This window comes from Aquarana catesbeiana, linkage group LG02 (assembly GCF_042186555.1).
Source record: "Aquarana catesbeiana isolate 2022-GZ linkage group LG02, ASM4218655v1, whole genome shotgun sequence".
Lineage (NCBI taxonomy): Eukaryota > Metazoa > Chordata > Amphibia > Anura > Ranidae > Aquarana > Aquarana catesbeiana.
Genome location: NC_133325.1, coordinates 658253519 through 658280918, shown reverse-complemented (window position 1 = coordinate 658280918; position 27400 = coordinate 658253519). Strand labels below are relative to the sequence as shown.

The 27400-nt window shown below is 42.2% G+C and overlaps 1 protein-coding gene across 1 annotated transcript in view; it reads right to left on the bottom strand.

Annotated features, from left to right (window-relative positions):
* Positions 1-6584: 6584 nt before the first annotated feature.
* BAZ1B (bromodomain adjacent to zinc finger domain 1B) overlaps positions 6585-27400 on the bottom strand; it is a 108520-nt gene continuing 87704 nt past the window's right edge. The window contains exons 14-19 of the mRNA XM_073616583.1: positions 21823-21970; positions 21525-21672; positions 21316-21434; positions 15133-15275; positions 12882-12985; positions 6585-7917 (exon numbers count right to left, since the gene is read on the bottom strand). Of these exons, the coding sequence (XP_073472684.1) occupies positions 7575-7917; positions 12882-12985; positions 15133-15275; positions 21316-21434; positions 21525-21672; positions 21823-21970 (1005 nt within the window). The 3' untranslated portion in view covers positions 6585-7574. The remainder of the gene's footprint in view (positions 7918-12881; positions 12986-15132; positions 15276-21315; positions 21435-21524; positions 21673-21822; positions 21971-27400) is intronic.

The following is a 27400-nucleotide window of genomic DNA, read 5'->3' as shown; positions in this document are numbered from 1 at the left end:
ACTTTAGTGTGGAACCTCACGGCACATCACTTTTGGATTATCATCATAACTGGACTTTTAATGTTTTACCTTGTTCACTTTTCTGCAATATGGATTGATTTTTTGTTTTTTTCCACTTTCATCAAGTCATTGGACATTTTTATTTTTTATTAGATTCCTTTATTATAATTTATTGGTATTTTTTGGTATACACGTATCTGCATTCATATGTTTGATGCACTATATATTTTGTCTAACAGTTTGATGCACTCAATTTTTGCACTTTTGTTTTGGGTCTCTTTAATTTCAGTTTGTGTTACTTGGTGTGACTTTTTGGCTTCTATCATAGGGAGTGCTACTAATAGGCCTGTTAACATTTGCTTAACCCCACAGCTGAACTACTTTTGAATGCCCGAATAGTACAATAAAACCTTGGATTATTAGTTCCAGAAACATGCTTGTAATCCAAAGCACTCTTACAATCAATGCAAAAATCTTCCCTTAAGAAATAATGGAAACTCAAATGATTTGTTCCACAACCATTTATTCATAAGTCCTTCAGTTTCTAGTCCATATAAAAAGGATTATAGCAATGTGATGGGTTGTGTACCCATAAAATGTCCACCCACAAACGGAAGCCTCCACAAGGGGATTAGAAGCAAAATCCAGCAGGAGCTACAGCGTATAAAAGAAAAGAGAGGCACATCTTAGTGTAGCAATATGGCTACATTTAATGAAGGTACATTTAGCAACTCACATGGTTGATGATTAAAACAGGCACATCTAAGTATGCAGGCATCCGGGGTAAAGTTGTCCACATAGACTGTCCTCCACACCGCCAGCTCTTACCGCTGTCAGTCGGCAATCGTGACTGGGAGTGGAAGGGATGAAGTCGATGGCGGTTGGTCTATGTAGACAGCTTTACCCCGGATGCCTGCATACTTAGATGTGCCTCTTCTAATCATCAACCATGTGAGTTGCTAAATGATGTACCTTCATTAAATGTAACAATACTGCTACACTTAGAGGCACCTCTCTTCTCTTTTATACTCTGTTGTGACATGACGCTACTTATAAATCAAGACATTGCAAAACACTCTCAAACCAAGGTTTTACTGTATATTTAAATGCAGGAGCACAATTTTTGCATTCACTGTAATATTATTTTCTTGGAGTCCATTGAGGAACACAGGTCCCGCCCCCTGCTCCTTAATATAGGATACAAAACTGAGGCATGCTGGTAGTATAAGGGGGGTGTCTAATCCTCCTGTAGCAGTGTAAAGCCCCTTTCACACGGGCAGAATGTCGAGACATTTGCGGATTTAAAAAAAAAGAAAAAAAAAAAAAACAGCCAACATTCTGCCCGTGTGTACATTGGTCTGTCCGAGCATTGACCCCTGTCAGAACACAATAGCTCAGTAAAAATAAAATAAATGTGGTTGCATAAGTGTGCAAACCCTCTAATAACTGGGGATATAGCTGTGTTCAGAATTAAGCAATCACATTCAAACTCATGTTAAATAGGAGTCAGTACACACCTGCCATCATTTAACCACTTAAGGACCAGGCCTATTTTTTTTTTGCAAACGTATTTTTTACAAGTTAAAATCGGTTGTTTTTTTTGCTAGAAAATTACTTAGAACCCCCAAACATTATACTATGGTGGTAATATTTTTTTTTTTATAATAGATATGGCACTTTTCCCTGTACATCATCAGGAGTGACATACCTTTGTTGGCAGATTAAAATTGCAACATTTGTCCATACACATCCCTTAACAGCTAAGGTAACTGTATTTTTGTGCTTTTTTTTTTTTTATTTACGCAGAATGGTTTACACAGTTTTAAACTCTTTTTTTCACATATTTTGTTCACTCACTTTACACACTAGCATTCATTTAAATATACATGAACTTATTCCTCTCATTGCACTTATTTTCACTCCTTTCACAGAATCATAATTTTCCACTCACACACTTCCCACACACTAGGAGACACCCCAAACCCAATCCATACACTTAACCCTTCACCCCCCGCCCCCATCACAATAGACACCAATTTAGGATTTTACATGTGAAATTCCAATAGTACTTAACCAAAAAAAAAAAAAAATCCAATTCGATTCCTATTTTAAAACAACTAATACTTGAATCTAAAACCAAATTGCATCCTATAAATAACAATAATATCATTCCAAATGAACTAGTATATATGGACATTAACAGGCTCAGCATGTTCCACTAGTACTGCAAATGGAGAAAGTGATAATTTTTATTTTACTACACTTTTACCATGTCATTAATTCATTGAGATTATTGTAAAACATTAGAGGTGCTGTACATTTCCCCATCCCAGGAGGGTCCACATGGATGGCTTCTTGCAAGCCCTCGGGACCCAGGCTTCATCTTGAGGAGGTGAGAACGGTGTGTGGAGATTTTTTTTGACCACTGGAATCTTTTTAAACCATTTATGGCTATAGGGTAGAGTTTCATTTCCTGAGTGGCAATTATGAACTTACTAATATATCACATGGACAAATGCTCACAGAATATGAGGTATTGAACATATGGATGTTTTGATATATCCCTTTAGAGCCAAAAAATAAAACCCCTGAAGAAGACTATGATCGAATAAGTTGAAATGCATTGAGTTGTTCGTATAAATATCATTTTTGTAATGTACTGTTAATTGATAGCTGTACTGTGTAATTGACAGCTGTAATGGAACATGATTGTATACACCTGTAGCCAGAATTCATATTGTAAATCCTACTTCCATTCTTGTACTAATTTTGTCCAATAAAGATTTTACATTATAAACTAAATAAACGTTGATTAGAAGACCTAGCTGCAAAAAAAAAAAAAAAAGTGTCACTTATTCATATTAAAAGGAATGTAAACATCCCTTGTAATAGAAAAAAAATGCATAACAGGACCTCTTAAATATGAGATCTGGGGTCAAAAAGACATCAGATCTCATATTTACACTAAAATGCAATTAAAAAAAAAAGTCCCTTTAAGAGCTATGAGCGGAAGTGACATTTTGACGTCACTTCCACCCTGCAATGGTATGGAGCCAGGTGGGGGCCATCTTCATTTCCAAGGCATTAGATATACCATGGAACACAGTGCAGACAGTCATCAAGTGGAGAAAATATGGCAAAACAGTGACATCATCAATTTTGGAGGGATGTCCAATTCTTGGTAAAGAAGAGAAGAAAACTGGTCAGGGAGGCCTCCAAGAGGCCAATCGCAACATTAAAGTGGTTGTAAACCTAGTTACACCACTTTTCCCTACAGGTAAACCTATAAGGTGGCATGTTCAAATGACTCATTATGCCTCAGAATATATGTGGGGGTCTATTGCTTTCCAAAATGGGTCATTTTGTGAGCTCTACCATTGTCCTGGTGTTCTATCTAGGGCCTTCAAAGTGTTATAGGTTGTCAGGAAGTGTGTGTAATTTATGTCCCTAGAACGCCTGACAGTGCTCCCTGCATGTTTGGCCTCTGAATTTGGTCAGGCTGTGTAAGGGCTCTTTCACATGGGGAGGATCAGTGATGATCCGCCCTGTGAATATCCGCTTGCTCAGCAGGGATCACTCCGCCGATCCCCGCTGAGCAGGAAAATGACAGGTCCGACCTGTCAAGAGCGCCGCTCTCCCCTATGGGGGACTCTACAGTCCGTCATCACCCGATCCGATAACGGATGGAAAAGTAGGCATTTCCTCCCTTACACTTTTTCGGATCGGAGCGGGTCGGATGTCAGCGGACATGTCACTACTGACATCCGACGCTCCATAGATGTCTATGGAGGGTCCGTTCAGGTCCGCCTAAAAAAACTGACAGGCGGACCTGAACGGACAGTCCGTGTGAAAAAGACGCCTAAAATCTCACATATGCGGTATCTCCATAGTCAGGAGTAGCAGAATGTGTTTTGGGGTGTGGTTGTAAGTATGTGTATGCCATGTGAGAGAAATTACCTGTTAATTTCATAAAAAACAAAACAAAAAAAACCCCCAAAAAAACAAAAACATGACACTTCATTTTGCAAAGAATTGTGGGAAAAAAATATAACATGAAAAAACCTCACCAATGCCTCTCACTAAAGACCTTGGCCTTTCCAAAAAGGAGTCATGGGGGGGTATTTGTACTTTCCTGGCTTTTTAGTGTCAAGAAACGGGATAGGCTGTCTGAAAATTGATCACACCTGATGTACTATGATTAGCACTGGAGCTTGTAGACTAAAGCCTCGTACACACGCTTTGATTTTCAGACAACAGAAAGTCTGATTTTTGTGGCATGCTAGTCTCATGTCGGAAGTGAAGAGGTTACTAACAATACGAGAATTTAACGATATGAAAGAAAATATTGTTTTGTATGTATTCTTTCGTTTGAGCATGCATAGTCTTGCTCTTACGATTTTTTCGTACGAAAACCATACTAATGAAACGAAAAGCAGACATTGAGTTCACATCCGACAAATTTTATATAGTCTGCATATCCAGCTTTTGTCTGAAGAAAAAGTGAAAAAGCGGTTGTTGAAAGCACCATGCTAACAGTAAGATTTGCGGACGAACAGTCATTGTCACACAATTGACGTCCAAAAAGCAAAGCATGTGTACGGGTCTCAACTTTCACAAAGACCAAAGATATGTAGCAGTATAAATGTTGGCCAAAATTTTTTGAAGAAAAATGAGTAATTTTCAAAATTTTATAACATTTAATTTTATTTTTTACAAATCTTTTGGCCTTTATTCATAGCGCAAATCTCTCTGCAATCTTCTGGGACACGTCACATGTCCCAGAAGATCGCCTGGCCACCAGCAGAGCGCAGCGCGACTCACGCAGTGCGTGCCCAGCCATGAAGCCGAAAGCTGTCACAGTCGGGTGCCGGGGTGGGTAGGTGCGAGGCTCTGGGGGCCCGCATCACTGGACCATGGGACATGTAGCGGCTGACTTTTAATAAGCTAAAAAACGTGTGGAACACCGCTTTAAGTGCCCAGTGGGCAAGCGGTAAATTAAAAAAAAAAAAAAAAAAAACACTTTGAAGCAAAATAATGGTCAGCGAGAATCTCTGCAGCCTGTTCTGCGCTCATCATCTCTCATAGGAAATCACTGAGCCATCATCGGTTTACTCGGCTCTCGTACACAGTGCCGGCTCCACCATCGGACCAGCTCCTGTGATAGACGGAACACTGGTCCAATGCCGGTGGCAGAGGCAGCTGCGTGCGTGTGTGTGTGTGTGTGTGTGTGTGTGTGTGTGTGTGTGTGTGTGTGTGTGTGGAGAGAGGAGATCATGGCTCGGCGATTTCCGGCGGCGCTCGTCCCCCTCCAAGGTACGCTGTCAGCGTATAACATGCACCCGCAATTTTCCCACCTATGTTCAGGGGAAAAAAGTGTGTGTTAAACGCCAATACTGTAACCTCTTTTGTAAAATATGAAAGCTGTTACACCAATAGATACCCAGTCATGCTTTAAAACTACAAATGCTTGTGGAAAGGCAGCAAACTACAGTACTTCATCTCCAAGGGCAACACTTTTCTATATGTTACCAGTTTAAAGTTAGTGGATTTCTAGTGCTAGAAATATTGCGGCGATGCCTCACGTGCCACATTCATACGCAGTTTAAATGTGGGCGTAACCTACGTATGTGTTCAGAACTGCGTGCAAGCATGAGGGTGCTTAAAAAAAAAAAAAAACACTTTCCCTTTAAAAATAAAAAAAAAATTGATTACTTTTATCACAAGGAATGTAAACATACCTTGTGATAGAAATAAGCAGTGACCACTCAGAGATCTGGGGTCAATAGGGCCCCTAATCTCTTCTCTACAATGTTAAGCATTCTGTAGCCCTGAGTGCCAATCTGCCGCAACCGCCAGATTGGCTCTCAGGGCTACAGATCATCCAGGTAAGCCTGAGAACCACCAAGAAGCACCGGGGTTACTTCTAAAAGTGATTCAGTGGAGATTCCACCACTCGGACCACTTATCAGTTAGAGAATCACCGGCTGAATAAAATACTGGGGGGCTATGGCATATTGCTCCACCCATAAGGACGTCTTTTGTCTATGGCCAGACTGGCAAGTGGTTAAAGGAAAACCAATGCAGACGTTTCCATGGAAAACATTTCTAGCTAAAAAAAAACAATCTGCAAATAATGGTGCTAGCTCTCAGAAAGCACTTTAGGACCCCATACACACTATACAACTTGTCAGAATTCCTTTAGATTTACCAAAAACCACAAAGTGTAAGGGTCTGCCTGATTGCATACAAATTGAAACTCTTAAGATTTGACCTCTCATTATATGATTTGGTAAATCTGAAGGGGAAAAAAAAAAAAAAAAAAAATCTACAGAAAATTGTATATTGTGTGAACCCAGCATAGAAGGTTAAAACAGCTGACAGGGTGCCCATGTCCAGGGAGCTTTTTTACTTTGAGTGCTTTATTTTTTACTTGTTCACAGTGACAACCTCTTTTGCTGCCCAGCAGTGACATTGTGAGTTGTCATCTATGACTACTGCACAGTTTAAAAAAAACAAAAAAAAACACAATCGGCGTATTCTGATTGCGCCAAAAACAAGAAAACCAGCAACATTAAACAGACGTGTGTGGTTCCTTCTCTTTTAATAATAATAAAGGCAAACACTTGTTTCATATAAATTGTACTGTACATGTGCCAAACCCAGACAAAGTCTCCCTTTATACAAGATCACAAGCAAACATTTAATACCTAGAAAAAGGGAAAAAGTCAGTACAAAAAAATGCACAAAAAAGTGACGTTGGATACCTGTGTCGGCAGACAGGAAGATTTTAAAAATTAAAAGAAAAATCCTTCTTTGAGGAAAGGGATCATAGGTCATCTTCCATTCTGTCAGTCCTTGCTGGTAGCATTTGTATAGAGGCAGGCAAAGTTGGAGGTGCTGGTGAGTTTTTTTTTTTTTCTCTTTTTAAAGTTTTATTCCAGCTTCAGAGGTACCTCCCTGTTGTGTTTATGCATTTGGGGCACATTTAAAGGAGCAATTGAAATATATCTTCTAAACACAGTAGGGTGCAGGATTTCTGACATCCCTTAAAACATAATTCTTCCTAAGTCCTGGAGAGTGGACGTTATAAACTCTGCCAGTGGTGCAGGAGTTTCAGAGGTCACTTCTTGTAGAGTCCACAACACTGAATGTCACTTTAAGTCCTTCCCTGGCTGAACACCATTAAGTGCCTTGACAGGAGTGTGTGCAGCATTACCGCCACTAAATCATTGGGCAGCAGCAGTTGAGTGTAGTAGGATCACGCTAATTTAATAAATACTACACTATAAATGTACTCTTGGCTGCAGCACACATCCAATGTAGGGGGAAAAAAGAAAAAAAAAAAAAAAGGAATTGGGAAGGTGAGAGAAAGGAAAAAAAAAAAAAAAAAAAAAAAAAAAAAAAAAAAAAAAAAGGAAAAACAAAACAGCCACACGTCCAAATATTTAAGGGGCCTCTCAGTCAAGATTGATATAATCCTGATAAAGCATGTTTGGTCTCTAACATAAGGGTAAACTTCCAGTTCTGTCCCCATGACCCTCTCTCAAACCCCTGTCTCCCATCCTCCCTCCTTTTTATTCATTTCCTAATTTCTTTCGCTTGCGTCCCCTGCCATTGCTTTCTGGTTCCGGTTCAGGAGCCTGACGCTTACGATGTCTTCTCTGGTACATGTGTCCTGGAAGGTGTTTAATGAGGAGGTCCCGTGCACACTGCTCTGTTTTCTCTAAACAGGATAATTGCTGGGATTCTGACTCGTAGTACAGCTCAGCATTTCCAAATACAAGCTTCAGGTCATTTACGAACTCCTGAACGGTCTGATAGTTGCCACAGGAACACTTGCTTTGCATGGTCTGGAAGTCCATAGGGGTTGTTACCACTTTCAAATAGTTTTCATCCTCATCTGTATTGACTGGCTCCCTGAAAAGCAACGAAAACATAAAGCCAATGCAGATTTTATAGCGGAGTTAATGTGTGCAAGCGTTCTTTAATTGATCTTTGGGTCTGCTATAAAAAGTCCACATATGCCCTTTAAAGTGTCACTAAACCCAAATCATAAATCAAATACTGTATTACATGCTGTTCATATGAGATTCGTTTTCTGTATTTTGCAAAAAACCTAGTTGATCCTGCTGTTCTATCTCCACCTTCTATTCATGTCCCCAATTCAGCTAGGGATTTTGCAAAGCAGTGTTGGCAGCTCTGCACATGCTCAGTTCAGAGTTTCTATTCTGAGCATTTCCTACCTACCTATTACATGTGGGTGTATACACAGCGGTAAATGACAGCCCACTCTCTCCCTCATTCATGCCCACTAACCAGCTAAAAACGATACCTATACGAGTTGAAAAATGCCCTATTTTTTTTTTTTATAAAGTCTGAGCTGCTTGTCTGCGCTGATCATCAGTGCAGCCCCCCTGGAAGAATGCCCACCAGGGCCAATCAGAACTGCTTCATCAGTGCTTATCAGTGAAGGAGAAAACGTACTTATTCACAAAGTTTTGTAACAAACGAAAAAAAAAAAAAAAAAAAAAAAAAAAAAAAAAAAAAAAAACTTATTCAAAATTTTCGGTCTTTATTTGTAGCGCAAAAAATAAAACCCCAGTGGTGATCAAATACCACAAAAAATAGGATTTTTACGTTGTACTTATTTGTAAAATCCTTCTGAGTACATCATGGGACACAGAGTCAGGCCAATATACAATACCTGCTGGTTTATACTCCATTAGGTGAATGGACACAGGAAGACCAAAAGGTCTTCAGACAGGAAGTGATCCCCTATATAACCCCTCATATACAAGAAGTACTAAGAGGGGAGGGATCTCTGTCCCATGATGTACTCAAAGGATTTTACAGGCAAGTATGACGTAAAAATCCTATTAACTTTTTCATACATCATGGGACACAGGCTAATATTCATTACCTGCTGGGACATCCCAGAGCAATAGCCTTGAGGGGAGGGAAACACCCTGCCAAACAATAGCAATCAGAACTTATATGGCAGCCTGCAGTACACCGAGGCTGAAAGCTGAATCCTTGACTGCTTGAACATCCACTTGATAAAATTTTGTGAACGTATGCACTGAAGACAAGGTGGCAGCCTTAAAAATCTGAGCCACAGATACCTGTGGAAGAAAAGCCCAGGAAGTTCTGACACCCCTGGTAGTACAAGTTCTCACCCTAAAGGGAGGAGCTTTATGTTTGTTTCAGACCGTAGGCCTGAATGACCAATTGACCCAATTGGCAATGGAAGCTTCTTGGGTCCTTTTAGAAAAAAAAAAAAAAAAAAAAAAAATTATCCTGATTTAAATTAAAGGCCGACACCACCTTTGGCAAAAAGGATGGAACAGGTCGTAACACGACTGTCATGGTGAAGGATTAAGTATGGTTCCCTGCATGAAAGGGCCGCCAACACCAACACCCTTCTAGCAGAGGTGATAGCCATCAGGAAGGCTATCTTGCGTGGCAGCAAGTCTAATGGAATTTCCTTAATAGGTTTAAATGGTTGTTTCTGTAAACAGACAGCACCAAGTTCAAGTCCCAAGGACACATAGGTGACCTAATATGGGGAAGCAAGCGAGTTGCCCCTTACATAAAGGTTCGGATAAATGAATGGGAGGCTAAAGGCCTTTGGAAGAATACTGCTAGGGCCGAAACCTGACCTCTGATTGTATTCAAAGCCAATTTGATTTCCACAGGTGACTGTAGGAGAGAGAGAGAATTTTCTGGCTTCACACCAAGCAATACAAGTCTTCCAGACCTTATGATAAATCTTCCTAGTGACAGCCTTTCTAGAATTCACTACAGTAGAAACCACTGGTCCCGAGAAGCTACTATTCTTTAACACCCTGGCTTCAATAACCATGACGTCAAATTTAGAGACTAAATTGTGGTGGAATATAGGACCTTGAGACAGTAGATCGGGGCGACGTGGAAGGGTCCATGGCCCGTCTATCGTCAGTCTCACAATCTCCGGGAACCGGGGTCTTCTGGGCCAGGCCTCGGAATCCTGCACAACAAATGTGGAAGGAGAGGGATCGGAGGGAAAGCATAAACCAGGGAGTACTGGCTCCATGGAACTATCAGAGCATCTACTCCAATTGCTAGAGGATTTCTTGTTCGACACACAAACTGCTGTAGCTTGTTGAACCTGGATGCCAGTAGGTCAACCTCTGGCAATCCCCAACGTTGGCAAATTTCCTGGAACACCTCTGGGTGTAGGGACCATCCCCCCGGGCAGATCTGCTGGCGGCTGAGATAATCTGCCTTCCAGTTCTCTATTCCCGGGATATGGACTGCCGATATCATTGGCACATGTCCCTATGCCCAGGCTAGTATGTAGTTCACTTCAGAGCTGAACGACTCTTGGTACCGCCTTGGTGGTTTATATAGGCCATTGCCGTGGCATCGTCGGGCTGAACCTTGATGGGGCATTCCTGAAGCGCCACCGTTCAGGAACGTAGGGCCAGACATACTGCCTGTATTTCTAGGACGTTGATAGGCAGGGTCTGTTCTGACCATTTACCCTGAGCTGTGAGAGCCTGTCTAGGGTCGCTCCCCAGCCTGAGAGGCTGGCATCTGTTACCAGGAGAAAGGATTTTCCCTTTCACAGGTTCTGATCCTGCAACCACCAGTTTAGGCTTAAGCATGCCTAAGGAGATGAGCACATTGGATAATCCAGGGCTTTTCTTCCTCTGTTCCAAGCAGACAAGATGGTCTTGTTGTAAAGGACTGGAATGGAACTGGGCACTGCCTCGGTGGATACCATACTCCCTAGAAGACTCGTACAGAGCCGAATGGAGGGTTGTCTGGTGCCCCTTATCTGACGCACCTGCTCCTTCAGGGCACAGATCCTTATGGGTGGCAAGAATACTCTTGCTTGGACAGTGTTTAGAATCAGACCTAAATATCTTAAACTTTGAGCTGGTCTCAAGGCTGACTTTTCGTTATTTATTTTATCCAGCCTAAGCTTTTCAAAATACCTCACTGTGTATATTATGCTCTGTTCTAGAGCCTGTGCGGACTGATCTGAGCAGGAGGTCGTCCAGATACCCAAGCACCAGGATCCCTTGGGCCCTTAAAAGACCCAGTACTGGTGCTAGGACCTTAGTGAACACCCAGTGACGTTCCTCTACTGCAAAACATAGGAACCTCCGATGAGGCTGAAAGATAGGCATGTGTAAGTATGCGTCCTTTATATCGATGGAGGCTAAAAAGTCTCCCCTCTGGAGTGAGGTTACTACTAGGCGGACAGACTATCCAAAAGGACTGTATCAATAGATACTTGTTCAGGGACCTTAGGTCCAAAATGGGTCTTGTGTCCCAGTTTGGTTTCTGAACCGTAAACAGGTTTGAGTAAAACCCTGTGCCCCTTCCGAATACAGGAACCTCTACAATCACTCCTTGATGCACTAGATCAGGGGTCTCAAACTAGCGGCCCTCCAGCTGTTGCGAAACTACAAGTCCCATCATGCCTCTGCCTGTGGGAGTCATGCTTGTGACTGTCAGCTTTGCAATGCCTCATGGGACTTGTAGTTTTGCAACAGCTGGAGGGCCACCAGTTTGAGACCTTTGCACTAGATGTAGTGCCTGAAACAATACGTTTTTTTTTTTTTGGAGGATACGAGGGAACACTGGATCTTAAAAACATCTGAGGAACCCCCCCCGTAACTGCAGCTTGCAACCACGAGATACAATTGAGGTAACCCACTCGTCCTGAATTGTAGTTTTCCAAATGTCTGCAAAGTGCAGCAGCCCCCCCCCCCCCCCACCCAATGGAGTGGGGTCTTTCAAGCCCTGTGCGTTATCTACCGGACAAATTAAGTTCTTGTTTAAGGAAGAGTCTGCTGCATCTACGGCTGGCATGCTCCATTTTTTGACGAACTTTTCATCCATGGGATATAAAAAGGGAAAAGCTTTTAGGAGGCAAAAAAAGTCCTGTCAGGATGTTCCCAATCAGCATACGCCGCGTGTTCCAACAGGGGGTGTAGCGGGAAAGTCTGCAACCTGAAAAGGTCTCAGATCCCAAAGAGGACTAGGGGGGGGCTCAGTCACCTCTGCAAGAGGCAACTTAAAGGCAGACCGAACCATTTCAGTCAGAGTCAGGATCAAAAGCCTCTGCGACTGAGGCAGACATCGACTGGATATCTTGTCCAGATTGCTCGGAAGCAGACTCATCTGCCAGGCACTCCACCGAATCCTGAGCTTTCAGCTCTTCCCCATCCCCAACCCATTCCTGCTTCAGACTAGGAGACTCCAGGGAGGGGGATCTGTCACGCAATCCTGTGCTCTAACCCAGCTAAGGACAGTTCATCCTTAGTGATAAAGGGTGAAGCAGCAGCGTTGACTGTAGGCACTTTCAGGGGATACAACAAGGTTCATCAGAAACTACTGATGACATAAGTGTGCCCTTCCCTATGGCGTTAGTCCCACTCCTCTTATTGGAAGACATTCAATGCCGCAAACAGAGTACTTAGGTGTAGTTAAAACACCTCAGAAGGTAGACCCTTTAATAGGGCTCACCAAGCCCCTATGCAACAATCCTGCTAAACACCTTTAGCCTGCCAAGCAACACCTGGTGACTCACGTGACCTGGGTAAGGAAAAATGAACCACTGCAAGTGTCTGTTCAGAGCCTGCTCTGTGTCCCATAGCTGCCTTCTGGAAGCACCACATGCTTGGCCTGCATAGCTTAAATAAGCTGGGTGTACGCACGCATGTGTGCGGTCCCGGCAAGTGGGAGTGACTGTATTCGCATACGACCCGAATCTTCGTGCCCCCAGATAAAGGCTATGGCGCATGTGAGTGGTCTCACAAAGCTCTAACATACTGAGCCTGTGTCGTCTCCCCCCCCCCTTAAAACCAAGTTACAGTTCGTGCACTCACCTGAAAGGCCAGCTGAAACGGTACTTTATAAGTTTACATAAAATCTCTTCACACTTTTGGAGCTCCTGGTTCTGGCGCCGAGAAGCTGGCTTACTCCGACGTATCTGGAAGATAAGGACCAAATTAATGGATATAAAACCTTAAAGGAATCAGGAAAGGCATATGGGAGCTGCAATTGTTGACTTATTTGTGAAGATTAAATGCCTGAGACTGTCAGCCATATCGTTGGCTTTACTACCGGGAATCAGCAACTCCGAATACACAAAATAAATCTCTGTATGCATTTTACACACACGTTTCTCTCATCTATTAGGTCTCCTGATTTACAAGTAAAAACTTTCTTCATTGGGTCTAGGGAGAAAAAGCTGTGGACCCTGGACAAGGTTGCTGCTGATCTAAGGTCTGTACTGGTAACCTGATGGAAATGTCCATCAGTTAAAACCAGGTGACAGTCCTAAGATAAAAAGGCAGGACTTCCATTTTTTTTAATAAAAATCATAAAAGCTTTAAGCCAAGTATTAAAATAGAACTATTGTATAGGCAAAACTTTCATTTTGGATAGAGTCAAGGAGGGTTTTAACCTGTGTGTCAGTTTATTTTGTGTAATCTGAGGCCATTGGGAAGACTTCCCTTCACTTCCTGTCCCATAGCCAAACAGGAAGTGAAAGGAAATCCCTGCAAATTAAGGGAATCCTCCGGGGGACTCCCAGTTCGCCAGAACTAGGGTCTCTGAGAAAAGATTTACCCTCTATTACTTTTCTGTGGAGAACATAAATTGTTTTTTTTTTTCACTTTCAATGATCACAATGAAAAAAAAAAAAAAAAAAAAAGGGTGAATCTCCTTTACAAAGGCACAGGCCACAATAAAAAAAAAAAAAAAAAAAAAAAAAAAAAAAAAAAAAAAAAAAAAGTTTAGTTATACTTTAACCACTTCCCGACATCCAGCAGGATAAGCTGGGGGCACGCAGCACTGCAATTGGTGGCGTTTGTCAGTCTGGCACACCGCATCCCCGATCTAGGTAAAGAGCCTATGATGTAGGCCCTTTACAATGTGATGAGCTGTGTCCAAATAAAGTCCTGCGCTGTGTCAAGCTTACCACAATCAGTGCATACTCATCGATGATGCCCACTGCAGACCACCAGGTATGCCCATCAGCGCCACCTCATCAGTGCCAATAAGTACTGACTCATCAGTGAAGGAGAAAACTTCCTCATTTACAAAGCTTTGTAACAGAAAACGAAAAACGTTTGTCTTTTTGTAGCGCAAAAAATAAAAACCTAGTGGTGATCAAATACCACCAAAAGAAAGCTCTATTTGTGGGAGAAAAAAAAAAAAATGATAAAAAATTAGTTTGGGCACAGTGTTGCATGACCAAACAGTTGTCATTCAAAATGAAACAGCGCTGAAAGCTGAAAATTGGCCTAAGCATGAAGGGGGTATTTCTTGTAAAAAAAAAAAAAAAAAAAAAAAAAAAAAAAAAAAAAAAAAAAAAAGCAGGAAGGGGTGAAAGTGCCCTGTATTGAAGTGGTTAAATGAAGAGTTTCAAGATAAAATAAAACATGAATAAGCTGTAAAGGTGCAAGCAGAAAAAGCAGTGCACCAGTCTAGTTCATTTAGTCCATGTGTCTACAGGGAAAAGATCCTTAAACATGAACTTTGTCCTAGGTATTTGCATACAGTCTTAAACAATTAAAGTCCATAAATAAAACCTCTTGCTGCTCTTTGAGACCCAAGGAGATCTGATTTTGAAATCTCAAAAGGGATAAGGGCACAGGGATGATTAGAACTGTACACATGTATTCAACTCTAAAACATAAGTACACTCGCATCTGTTAAAATGAAATTCAAGTAAGTGATCATCTGCAGTGTAAGTGCTGGGAGAGCCTGTGAACACCCTCAGCAGTGTAGCTGTGTGAGCCGCTCCTGGTGCGCCGTGGAGCTGACAGGTATAATGGAGAGCAGTGCCTACGGAGGTTGCCAGGAATGTGCTGTGTAACTAGAGGAAGGCAATGTGTTTTAGAGACCACATCCCCTTTATTATATTGGAACAAGTTTGTACAGTTTCTAATCACTCCTGCACCGTTCTCTTCCTTATTTTATAAGCAGTAACTGTTTGGATTCACTTACTTGCTGAAAATCTAGTTTTCATTCTTTCCATTTAAAAACTTAACACAGCTTTTAAAATGGGATATAAAAAAAAAAAAAGTGCTTGTACCTCTATGCACTCTAACTGAAATGGAAGTTACTTACCACCTCCTCCACATCTGCTTCGTTTTCTAGGGGTGCTTGCTGTCGGGACGATCGCGAGGATTGTTGATTCTTGGTCGGTGGGCGCCCACGTGTACCTGTCCGAACTTTGCTTGCTTTTCCTTTAGCTGCTTTGTAAGAACGCACTTAAAAAAAAAAAAAAAAAAAAAAAGTGGGAAAAACCCAGTAAATATTTTGGTACAATTAGGTTTTAGAGAAAGCTGAGGATGAACAGAAAAGGCAAATTTAGGACATGTCAGGGGATGTTTCATGTGTGTTATGTCCCAGATGTTGAGTTTAGTGAAGACCAACAAGGTGACCATGCTCACAAGTATCCACATCACTGCGCAATAACACTTGTACACGACTCCATTAAGGAAATAGATAAAAACCAGAGCCAAATGCATTACCCTAGCGGCTTACTAAATGGGAGTTTTTTTTTTTTAAAGCTTGTGTAAAGTAAACCTCAAGGACACACATTCATTGCAGTTAAAGGGGAGGTACAAAGCTTCCATATAATTAAGACTCTGGTGGACAACTGGAGGGGAAAAAAAAAAAAAAAAAAAACACACATTTGTTCTCTACTTCATCCCCTTGCTGACTTAATGGCTGAGATACAGCTGCTGTCGGTGAGAGATGAGCGGAGCGCACACAAAAAAAAAAGGCCACACAGCAGGATCTCACAGTTGCCAAGTTAATCAGTAGGAACTTGACCAACACGAGGTAGGAGGCAAACACGTGTCGTGTTACTACTATATAGGCTAAACACTGAACTTTAATGCCTGTTGCCTCTCTGTAACTGCACACTCCAAAGAGGCGGCTGTCACTGGCCCTGAAACGATGATCCTGTTCGATCCCTGTGCTTTCATCTTTATGTCCCACACCCGCACAAACGTGTTCCTTGTAAATGAAACTGTGGCCGACAGCATGTCGTGCAAGCAATTTGTGTGCTAGGGCCAACAATCCCCCATTCTCTGAAGTCCCAGCGGATTGCAAAGCTTATTGCCTGCGTTATCTCCTTCCCCATAAAAAACTACTGCAAGTCCAGAAAAAGCAAATCAAAAATCGTACATACCAGGCTGTATCAAGTTAGCTGCTGGAGTTGGCCTCAGAAGAAAAGGCTTCCAAGTAGTTAAAAAGGTAATAGATTAAAGCCATTTAATAAAGCAACTGTGCATTCATTGCAAAACGAAACATGCTACTTAACGCTCCAAATTGATAACCAATGGCTTTTTGGCTATATAGAAAAGAAATTCAGGACCAAAAAATGATCCAAGTAGCCCAATACAAAGCTATCATAGGACACTGCCAATGCCACCACTTAATCGGCTAAAAGCTCGGAAAATCAAGACCAGAAATATTGGATATTAAAAGCAACTTAAAAACTATGACCATTAATAAGTTTCTCTAAATTTTGACAGCCCGTTAAGAGGGAATCTCTCAGAATGGTGGCTTACAGTCCCAACCAACATGTCTTTTCCAGCACCTAACTCTAGGAAGCAGTTAGTTTTTGGACAGATGGCACAGAAACTAGTGCTGCCTGTGGCAATTCACATTTCCCACCACTGTAAAGCAGCCTCAACTGTGAAATCTAGCACAACAAAAGCGCCCTAATCTACAATTCGCTTTTAAAAGCAAGGACATTTATGCAGGGCTGTCTAGCTGCAGAGCACCATTCCCTGGGTTTTAATCAAAGCGTAATGGCCGGCTGCCACTGTACCAAGTGGTACCTGTGTTTAGGGCCCCCAATGCATTCAGGGACAAAAAGACCAGAACAAACACCTGCATTTTGGACATTCATACCAAACTGCATAGGGCCTTAATCATATCCATACCGGGTGAATTCCAGCATTCCTCTCCTACATGTAAAAATCATTTTTTGCTAGAAAATTACTCAGAACCCCCAGACATTTATTTTAGCAGGGACCCCAAGCTAATAAAATGGCAGTAATTGACATTTTTTGTCACAGGGTATTTGCGCAGCAATTTTTCAAAGCAATTTTCTGGGGAAAAAAAAAAAAAATTGCTCACCAGTAGAGGCACCAGAGGGCATATGTTGAAACACCCCTCTCCCAGCACCTGCAAAAACAAACAAGCGGCTGAACTGCTGCTATGATGGTTTTTACCGTGCAGGGAGTCGCCTGCAGAAGAAAAAAAAAATATATACATTTGAATGATGCCTTTAGCTGCAAGCTGTCATATGACGTACTGTGGTATGGAAGTGGTTAAACACTGGTATCACCTGGGACAGTGCTCAGCACTGTCCTGCCACAGCTTGCCAATAGACTGACAGACTGTGGGCAATGGGGATGAATGTTGCACTTGTCCCTCCTGGGCACACTAAACTGCTAGGATAGACACACTGGAGCTAGATGGCCCCTTGCACATGGGGCCCTAAGGCTTTTTACAGAACACATGCTACAAACATTTACCAGCCAGGAAAAAAAAAAAAAAGCTTCAATGTTAAAAGCAGGTTTTAGTTGCATACTTTTGCAAATAGAAGTAGAAGCCAACCTGCCTCATCAAGGCCCCTAACTCTAATCTATGAGAGCTCCCATTTTGGGATATCTATAGCAATGACTACATTGAGTGCAGTTAGTGCCTTGTTCAAGTATTCACCCCCTTTGTGTACTTTCTGTATTGCTGCATTACAAACCTGCATTACAAACCTGGAATTGAAATAGATTTTTCTGGGCTTTGTAGTTTGTGATGTACACATGCCTACAGCTTGCAAAATTTTAATTACAACATAAGACCAAAAAAAAAAAAAAAAATATGAACACCATCTTGGGATGTGGACAGCAAAGCTCTCTAGGGAGTTTGTCCATGAGAACATTTTCTCTCAAGGCTGCAGGACTCCCGGTGCCCCAATGGTTGATGTAGGCCACTGTTGTGGAATTGTCTGACTGCACCCTGATCGGCTGTCCTCTCAGAAGGGGGAGGGTCTAGTATTGCATAGTTATTCTGATTGCTTTCAGCTCCAGGATGTTAATAGGGCACCGTGTTCCATGGACCTACCCTATTGTTAAGGCTGGGATTGAGATCCATCAAGATAGGAATTCAGTGCCTGGTTTGACAGGAATAAATCCATTAACACTCAAACACGCAACACACCTAAACAAGCGTGCAATATGCAGCTTTAGGCACTTAACAGTTTTCTCCTGAAAGGAATTCCAGACAAAAAAAAAAAACAAAAAAACACAACACCCTGTGTGCATGAGGCCTAAAAGATTAAGGAATGTTTTTAGTTGATTAAAAGGACAAAATACCCAAATTGGGCTTTGGTATTGTGAAAAGCTTTGACTAGAATCCTTTGAACCTGTTCTATGGGGGTACTGACAAATACTCCCTGGGAGAAGTGATAGATTATGCATTCTGCAAATCTGACCGTCCTTGGCTGACGAAAAAAAAAAAAAACGGTGAGGTACAGTTTTGAACTCTATTGTACCCCTTTGAAGCCACCAATTAAACCTACAGGTAACTTTGAGCTCTTAAGTGCCATCCCATAAAGACATCTGCCTTAAAAGGTTGTATGCGGGATGTGTGCCAAACTTTCTATCTACAGGAACTTTAAATGAAAAACATCTTCAGTTGTTAGCGAGATGTTTAACCTCCCTGGTGGTATTCCAGAGTCTGGCTCGGGGTGGAATTTCAGAACCAAAAGCAGTAACCCCGAGCCAGACTCTGGTTCGCATCGCAGGATCCATGAAGAGCTTACTTACCTTGTCCCCTGGATCCTGTGATGTCTCCCCACAGTGTGAGCGGCTCGTCGTCCGCTCGATTCATCATGGAGCTGAGCTCCGTTCCCTGCGAGTGTTGCGACGCACGGGGACGGAGAACGGCCCCAAATTCAAAAAGTGAAACACACAATACATACAGATTACATTACTCTATGAAATTATTTTGCATCCCTGTTGTCCCTAGTGGTTTCTCCAGTGGCCTGCATGCAGTTTTATATTATAAAAAAACTGTTCTGCCTGGAAACTGGAGATTGTCCATAGCAACCAAAATCGTCCCTTTACATCAAAAGTGGTTTTAGACCAGCTAGAAAACAGCGATATTAAAATAAAATCACTCGCAGAATTGAGCGATAGTGATTTGTGGGGAGATCCGTCATCAAACACTGAAAAGTAATGACAGCAACAAATCTGCAACTGAGCATATTTCAGTGTATTTGATTACATTATTGAATTATTATTTGGAATAATTTATAGTTTGGTGTTTCAAACTGTCATACTCGAGATGTCTACTAGACTCTGGTTTGGACAGATTTATTAAGAATTACAGGCCTACAATATAAAAATGCCAAATTTCCATGCAAAATAATGGTACTGCTTTCAGCATCAAAAATATGAAATAAGCATACCCCCAGGAAGGTTAAGACGGAATGCAACATCAGCTACAGGAACAGACCACCTTTTAAGCGATATCTTCCCACTGGATAGTTTAGCAAATATTTTTGCAGTGAAAATCTTTACTGGAATGACCCAGCCGTCATAGCCCGCTCATTCTATTTGTTCATGAACAGGGAGGGGAAGGCTACCAGTTCCTGCAAGTCTTTGTACCCAAAAGGAGCATGACGGAGATGGAGACAATCAAAAACTACAATGCCAAGGCTTTTTCGCACAGCGACAGTGAGTTTATCCACACTGGCAAGCATGTTGTGTTAATCTCCTAATTCAGAAGTAAAAGTGAGAGAGAAAAAGCTTCCTCAGACTCCAACACCTCTTCTATATCCTTCTCATTCTGTCTGCTTCTTCCATAGTAGGCATAAGGATCCTACTTTGGAAGAGACAAAGGAGCTGAAGGAGTGGCACATTTTGTAGCCCTGGACAAAGATGGGTGTATTAGGGATGTTAGTAGTTTGAGGAATTGAGACAAAAAGCAGAGAATTCACATACTGTCAAGATTAAACTTGTGAACTTTACACCAAAACTTTCCACACAAGGTAAACTTTCCTGGAGGTTGAATTTCTAGCCTTAAGAAGGATGGGGATTACAGAGTCAGACTCCCACTATCGAGGACTTGGGCATCAACATTCAGGTTATCCACATCTGGTACCCACCACCACAGAAATCTCTGCAAGCACCTCTAGGTGAAAGGCCCAGTCTTTTAAGTTCAGCTGCTGAAGGCTGAGCAAGTCTGCGTGCCAATTTTAAACACTGAGAATGGGCACGGCAGAGGAAAGAAGTTCTGTCCACGACAAGAATGAGTCCGCTTCTTGAGCGGTGAGATTTCTTGTCCCTCCTTGATGCATGCCACAGCATTGTCCGACTGCTTTGACGGTAAGGCCCTAAACACTAACAGACTGGGGTAGGAGAGCTAGTCAACTTACCCAAAGTTCCAGAAAGTGGACAGGCAACTTCTGCATCTCTGAAGGACACATTTCCTGAACAAAGTTCATCTCCCTAGCCAGATAAGCTGGCATCTGTCCTCAATACCTTCCAATTCATAAAATAGATAGATATATATCTATATCTATCTCTTGTATTCAGCATCTGCACCAATTATCCATCATTCCAGGGCTAACCTGGTTTTTGGAGTCATATGCAAGGGCCCCTGGTGCAGAGTCCCACGGTAACAAATATTTAGCTGAAGTGTTCTGGAGTGAAACTAGACATAGGGGACCGCATTGAAGACAGCACCATCTTCTGCAGCACCTGAATGGAGGTATTTCCAGCAATCTCAGAATTCATTTGGTGTTGGAGACATACCAAAACCACAAGGAAGCCCACCATGGTCTTTTGCGACTGAGATAGTCCAGGACCCCAAGATCCTGAGGGGACTTGTCCTAAACCACAATAGCTTACATCTCATCACCCTGAGTAATTTTCTTCGACGCTTTACTCTCCCTCAAAAGGGGAGCGGAAGGAGAATGCCCACAAAGTGACACAAGGGAAGACCCTCACTAAAAAACTGAGGCTTAGCTAAGGTGGGAGGGATTATACCTGGACAGGAATTCCTATGAGGAATATTTGCATGTACTTTTTTTTTTTTAATTACAAAGCTTTCAAACCTGGAGGGCATCTGCCAAATTTTATACAGAAAAGGTAGTTGCTCACGAAAGACATACCAGCATACAGGTAGCAGAACAAACGTGTCCTTCACCTTTTGACACTGAAACACTAAAATTAAAATGAGCTTTCAAATAAATTGTAAAAAGTTTGTGTTTAACAAAATGCTTACATTTGATCCTTCCTTCATACTCATTGTCACTTCCTGACTCATCATCATTTTCATCATCATCCTCTTCTTCCTCTTCCTCCTCCTCTTCATCATCATGGCTGGATTCTTCAGCATAATTCCTTTAAAAGAAGAAAAACAATTTTTAGAATGTTTGTTCACAAATAAAACTGTAAACCTAAGTTGAACTAGTTAAGCGTCTATATTCTTACCTGCCCCGTGAACTGCGCCTAAGAGTTGCTGGCTGACAAGCAGGACACAGCCATTCACCATCTGGTATGTTTAAGAGCACTGGCCGCAGACAGAACAGATGGAATGCCTTGTTACACTCATCGCAGAGGATCAGCTTGTCGTCTTCACCTGTATAAAACAAAACAAAAAAAACAAAAACAAAAAGCTGAGTCAAGCTTATTGCAATAGGACATACATTCACAAACTAGTCAAAATGGTTAACAAAATGTTAACAGCACTTGAAAAGATCAAATAAAAAGCTAAAGTTTCGATGCATACCTTTCTTGCGACATACTTTGCAACGGGCATTTTCTGACGACATATCCCACTTAATGCAGGCATCTAGCATACCCAAAAGCACATGCATACGAGACAATGTCTGGGCCTCTCTGATGGCAGTCTTCCATTTTTCTACAGCTGAGGCAATCTGCATAGGGATTGGGGGGGGGGGGGGTTTGAAGAAAAAGTAGTATGGATAAGTAAATGAACCACACATCAGCCAGTATACTAAACGTTGACATACAAGCTAAACGCTATCAGAGGCAAAGATGCATGTCATATCAGACTACATGTGCATTTGAGTACCAATGCACATATGCTATTCTGGCATGCATGTTTAAACAATGTCACTGAAGTCCTTGGCATAGATGCCAAATGGAGACGCCCATCTACCTCCCAACATGACTATTTTTGGCTAACCCAACTCTTGAAACACTGATCTCCGGTGTTAACCTCCTGGATTTGTTTTGCAGATAATTAGGCTTGTTACAAATGATCTTTGACAAGTTTTGGCTATAGGACAGGAAGTGAAGGTAAACATCTCCACAATGGGACAAAGATTTTGGTGGGGGGGGCGTGGGACAAACATACTTTACAAGGGGTTAAAATAACCCCTTGTATATTTAAATGGATAGAGAAAGGGAGTTAATGGTTGAGGGAGAAAGGCAAGTTAATGGCTACCTAAATAGGCCATTAACTTCCTGCAGACCATTTTTATTTCAACCATTGCTATGTAAACTATTTTAATATTTTTAGTGTCACATTACAAAATAAAATGTTTACTTTTATCTATGGCAACACTTTCATGAATGAACACTGATAAAAGAAAAATAGTGCTATATAGTTTAACTGCAGAAGCAAAAAAAAAAATTTTGCAACACAGTATCCTGAAAAGGCACGGTTTAGTAGATATTTATGATATTCACGAGCATGCCATTTCTAAAGGGCCCGAACCGTGACGTCACACGACTCCAGCCAGTCACAGAGCTGGAGTCCACTGCTCCAGAAGGAAGAGGGGTGAAGGATGCGGCCACCAGCGGAGGAAATCGCAGGCTTTGTTTGCAGGTAAGTGCAACATAATGGGCTAGTAAGGGATGCATACTAGCCCATTATGCTTCTACTTTGCAGGGGGAAAAAAGGGAAGTAAAACCCATAAGGGTTTACTTTTAATACTCTCCGTTTTAATTCACTGTTAAAACAAAATCAACCCAGCAGGCGGTCCATGAAAATATGAAGTGAATAAAACAAAAAAATTATTTAGAATACTATACAGCAATTAGGCCAAGGGCTGTTTAATATTCTAAACAATAAAATTAAATTGTTTTAACTACTTGCTTACTGAGCACTTAAACCCCCTTCCTGCCCAGACCAATTTTCAGTGCTGTCACACTTTGAATGACAATTGCACGGTCATGCAACACTGCACCCAAATTAAATTTTTTTTCCCCCACAAATAGAGCTTTCTTTTGGTGGCATTTAATCGCTGCTGGGGTTTTCTATTTTTTTTTTTTTTTGCTAAAAAACCCGAAAATCAAAAACACACACCTATAAAATTTTGCAAACAGGTAATTTTTTTTCCCTTCACTGATGGCCACTGAGGGGCGGCACTGATTACCAATCTTGTGTAAACCATGTGATCAGCCAAGTCATTGACTGATCACAGAGGGGGCGCACAGGCAGCTCATGCAAGGGAGGAAGTCATATCACGGCTTTCCGGCAATTAAAGTCATTTGGCTATAGTGCGGATGGGAAACGGTTAATATAAAATCATAGGAAAAACAATGAAAAGTGAAATGCCTGCAAAATATAGGAAGAGACTTATCCTGTCACATTCAGTCAAGTTCAACCATGCAAGCAATGAACATGGACACTGTACTAAAATAACAGATACAAGAGAGAAAACCATTGTACCAATGCTTAAGCCTTTCCTGTAAAATGGAAGCAAATCACTTCTAGCTGATTAAATGTCTGCTCTTGAAACAATGTGTTTAAGCATCAACTTTAATCATTATTTGCTTTCAGCATTGCTTGTCCTTATGCGGTCTAATGTTTTATAGGAGTCATTTTCAATTAATTCATCTTTCGTGAGAAATATTTAACAAATTAGCATCTAAAACAGTTGATGGAGAAAAAAAAAAAAAAAAAAAAAAAAAAAAAGGGGAGGTGAAAACCCCTAAACTGAGTGACTGTCAAGTGGCAACAATCAATGTTTACTGATACTCTGCTGCCACCAGGTGGAAATTCTATTTAGTACAAGTGTAAAAATTCCTGCCAATAAAGAATGCCCAAGCGATGGCCATAAAAGGGGAACTCCCATCCAAACATTAACAAATGCTACTTGCATTTTGTAAAATGAGACAGATGTCAGAATTAGCTAAATGTCTGGCGCATAATCAAAGGCCTCTAAAAATGACCACACACAATTTAAGCTGTGCAGGGATAGAAGACAAAAAAGGCATCCGGAAAAAAAAAAAAAAACACACAAAAAAACAAAAAAACAAAAAAAAGAAGGAAGAAGGAAACCTGCCAGCAGTGGGCTGGCACCACATCACAGCATTCAAGAGCACCAATATTTATTGTGGGGGTATTAACACTGCACAGTACGTTTGACATTTTAAACTCAACAGAAACTACAAAAGAAATTCTCAGTTAAAAAGAAATGCAAGATAGTACAGAAACATTTTACAATATACAATGCTAGTGGGCACAAACTAGTGTGACATTCTAACATTTCATATTACATAGATGAGAGCTGTTGCTATGCAACATACACAATTCCTATCATGGACAAACAGCAGAGGGAGCCCAGAACAAAGAAAAAAAATGTGCCTCAGAGGGGTCTTTAGTGACAGCATTTGGAAAAAAAAAAAAAAGTCTATACAGAACACAACCAAACCATTCTAGACTGTATACAATACATTTACAAAGTGTCCACTACATGGTTTAACGGGATTTTCTTTTTGGTACAGCGATCTCCCTCGCTGAGCTGTGTTCTGACAGGGAGATGCCCCCAGGGGGATGAGCCAGAGAGCCCTGAATTGTAGATGCCATATTGTTTCCCAGATTGATGGCCAGCCGCAGAAATTTTTGGAGACAAGCTTGCAATCAGGATGTGTAAGATATGCGTCTCAAGTCAAATCGAAGCCATGAAACAGATGGGAATTAGCAAACTCCTTAGAGAAAGGATGGTGTCCATCCGAAATCTCTTCCTGATGGATCCATTTAGGATCTTCAAATACAGGAAGAGACAATTTTCCTGAAGGTTTGTTGACAAAAAAAAAAAAAAAAAGAAAAAAAAAAAAGAAGAAGTGGTAATAGAAGCCTCCCTCCTCCTGCTCACTGGGGACGAGAACGATAACCTCCTGTTGAATCAGTTCCCTTAAAAAGGGATGCCATGGCCAGGGCTCTTGATCCTTTGGAAGACAGGTTATATAAAACCTGTTTGGGGGAGTCAGGGAAAATTTTTAGATTGTAACCAGCGACTGACGTTTCTTACAATTTGGCTTGTCATTGCCTCCTCCTACTGGAAGGTGGTAGTCATTGATCCCTTGTTCTGGAGGCCTGAAGAGCACACCCCCTCTATCTCTTCCCCTATGGGGGTACCACGGTCTCTTCTGACTTTTCCCTTTAATTTTGTGGTTGTGAAAAAGGACAAGTTGTTTTTTGGTGGTGTGCACTTAGTAGGAAAGGCCTTATCCGCTGCCCTGTCCAGGACGGTTCCCAATTCTGGCCCAAACAGTAAGTAAAAAGAATTCCACAGTTTCACCTTTGACCATGAATCTCCTGACCAGGTCTTGAGCCATAAGGCCAGATCGAGAGAGAGAGAGACCGAGAGAGAGCCCGAGACCGAGAGAGAGCCCGAGACCGAGAGAGAGCGAGACCGAGAGAGAGCGAGACCGAGAGAGAGCGAGACCGAGAGAGAGCGAGACCGAGAGAGAGCGAGACCGAGAGAGAGCGAGACCGAGAGAGAGCGAGACCGAGAGAGAGCGAGACCGAGAGAGAGCGAGACCGAGAGAGAGCGAGACCGAGAGAGAGAGAGATCGAGACCGAGAGAGACCGAGAGAGAGATCGAGATCGAGACCGAGAGAGAGAGAGAGAGATCGAGATCGAGACCGAGAGAGAGAGAGAGATCGAGATCGAGACCGAGAGAGAGAGAGAGATCGAGATCGAGACCGAGAGAGAGAGAGAGATCGAGATCGAGATCGAGAGAGAGAGAGAGATCGAGATCGAGATCGAGACCGAGAGATCGAGATCGAGATCGAGAGATCGAGATCGAGATCGAGATCGAGATCGAGATCGAGACCGAGACCGAGACCGAGACAGAGAGAGAGAGAGAGAGAGAGAGAGAGAGAGAGAGAGAGAGAGAGAGAGAGAGAGAGAGACAGACATCGACACACTGCTGTACCTAGGGGGAAAGAGAAAAAAAAAAAAACACACTTTTCCTGTAATGCAGAGCTGCCCCATCCTGCTGTACTGCTAAAAGATCAAACTAGCAGACACAGGCTTCCCGGACAACACAGCAAAAAACACTGAGCAAGTTCAGGAGGCACCTCTACAGGCGCACAGTGCTAGTGCACTGTGCGCCTGTATCCACCCCAACTGCTGTGGGGTCTGACTCCATTGCAGAGTGCACAGCGGCTCCTGCCACCATGTCGCCCTTTTTAAAAAAAAAAAAAAAAAAAAAAAAAGATCCTTCCGGCATCCCCTCCGAGGACCAGCCGATGACCCACCTCTTCCTCCTGCGTTTTAGTAGCTGAAACCGCGAGCTGCACGCCCACCCCGAAGTCCCGTCCACTGGAATGACATCACCCGCCTTCTGGGACTCTGTTCAGACATGCCGAGAGCTCAGGGCTTTCGCGGAATGCACGCCCACAGCCTCCAAGCACAAAGGTGAGAAGGAAGAAGGCACCGGAGCACTCCCTTCGGGTGCACGAGGGATCTTCTGTGCCCAGCACCCTCGAGGAGGGGAGGTGGGGAGGGGTGCGCGCGGGAGATATGAAGAACAGTCAGCAGCTACACATTCCAAGCTGTGTGAACTTCCAGCCTCGTCCCTGAATGAGTGAGCACTACATTTTTCATTACACATTTATCACTGAACTGTCCCTTTCTCTCTCTCCCCCGCTCTGTACTTCCAAGATCCAGTTAGCCCTAAGCCACTTATGTAGCCCATATATTGATTGCTTTTTTTTTTTTCGTTTGGTCATTACACTGGGGGAAAAAAAAAAAAAAAAAAATGGATCCAATTCCCCCATCTACACATTCCAGGTGGATGGGGGAATCCTCCGACAACGGACCAGTGGGCGACCAATCAGGGTTGCTGTCCTGGCACCGCTATTGACATCGCTAGTCTGTCTCCATGGCAGCAGCGCATTAGAACCTAGTGCTGGCTACATGGTGCATCATGTCAGCAGTCTCTGACCATCTCCTGTAGCTTCTCTGAAGTCTCTGACCATCTCTCCTCTAGCATTTTTTTTTTAATTTCTAAATTTAATTATTTGGCCTCGACACCATACCGTATGTCTGGCAGAAATCCAATACAGCTCATCATCCAAATAACACCATTCCTACAGTAAAGCAT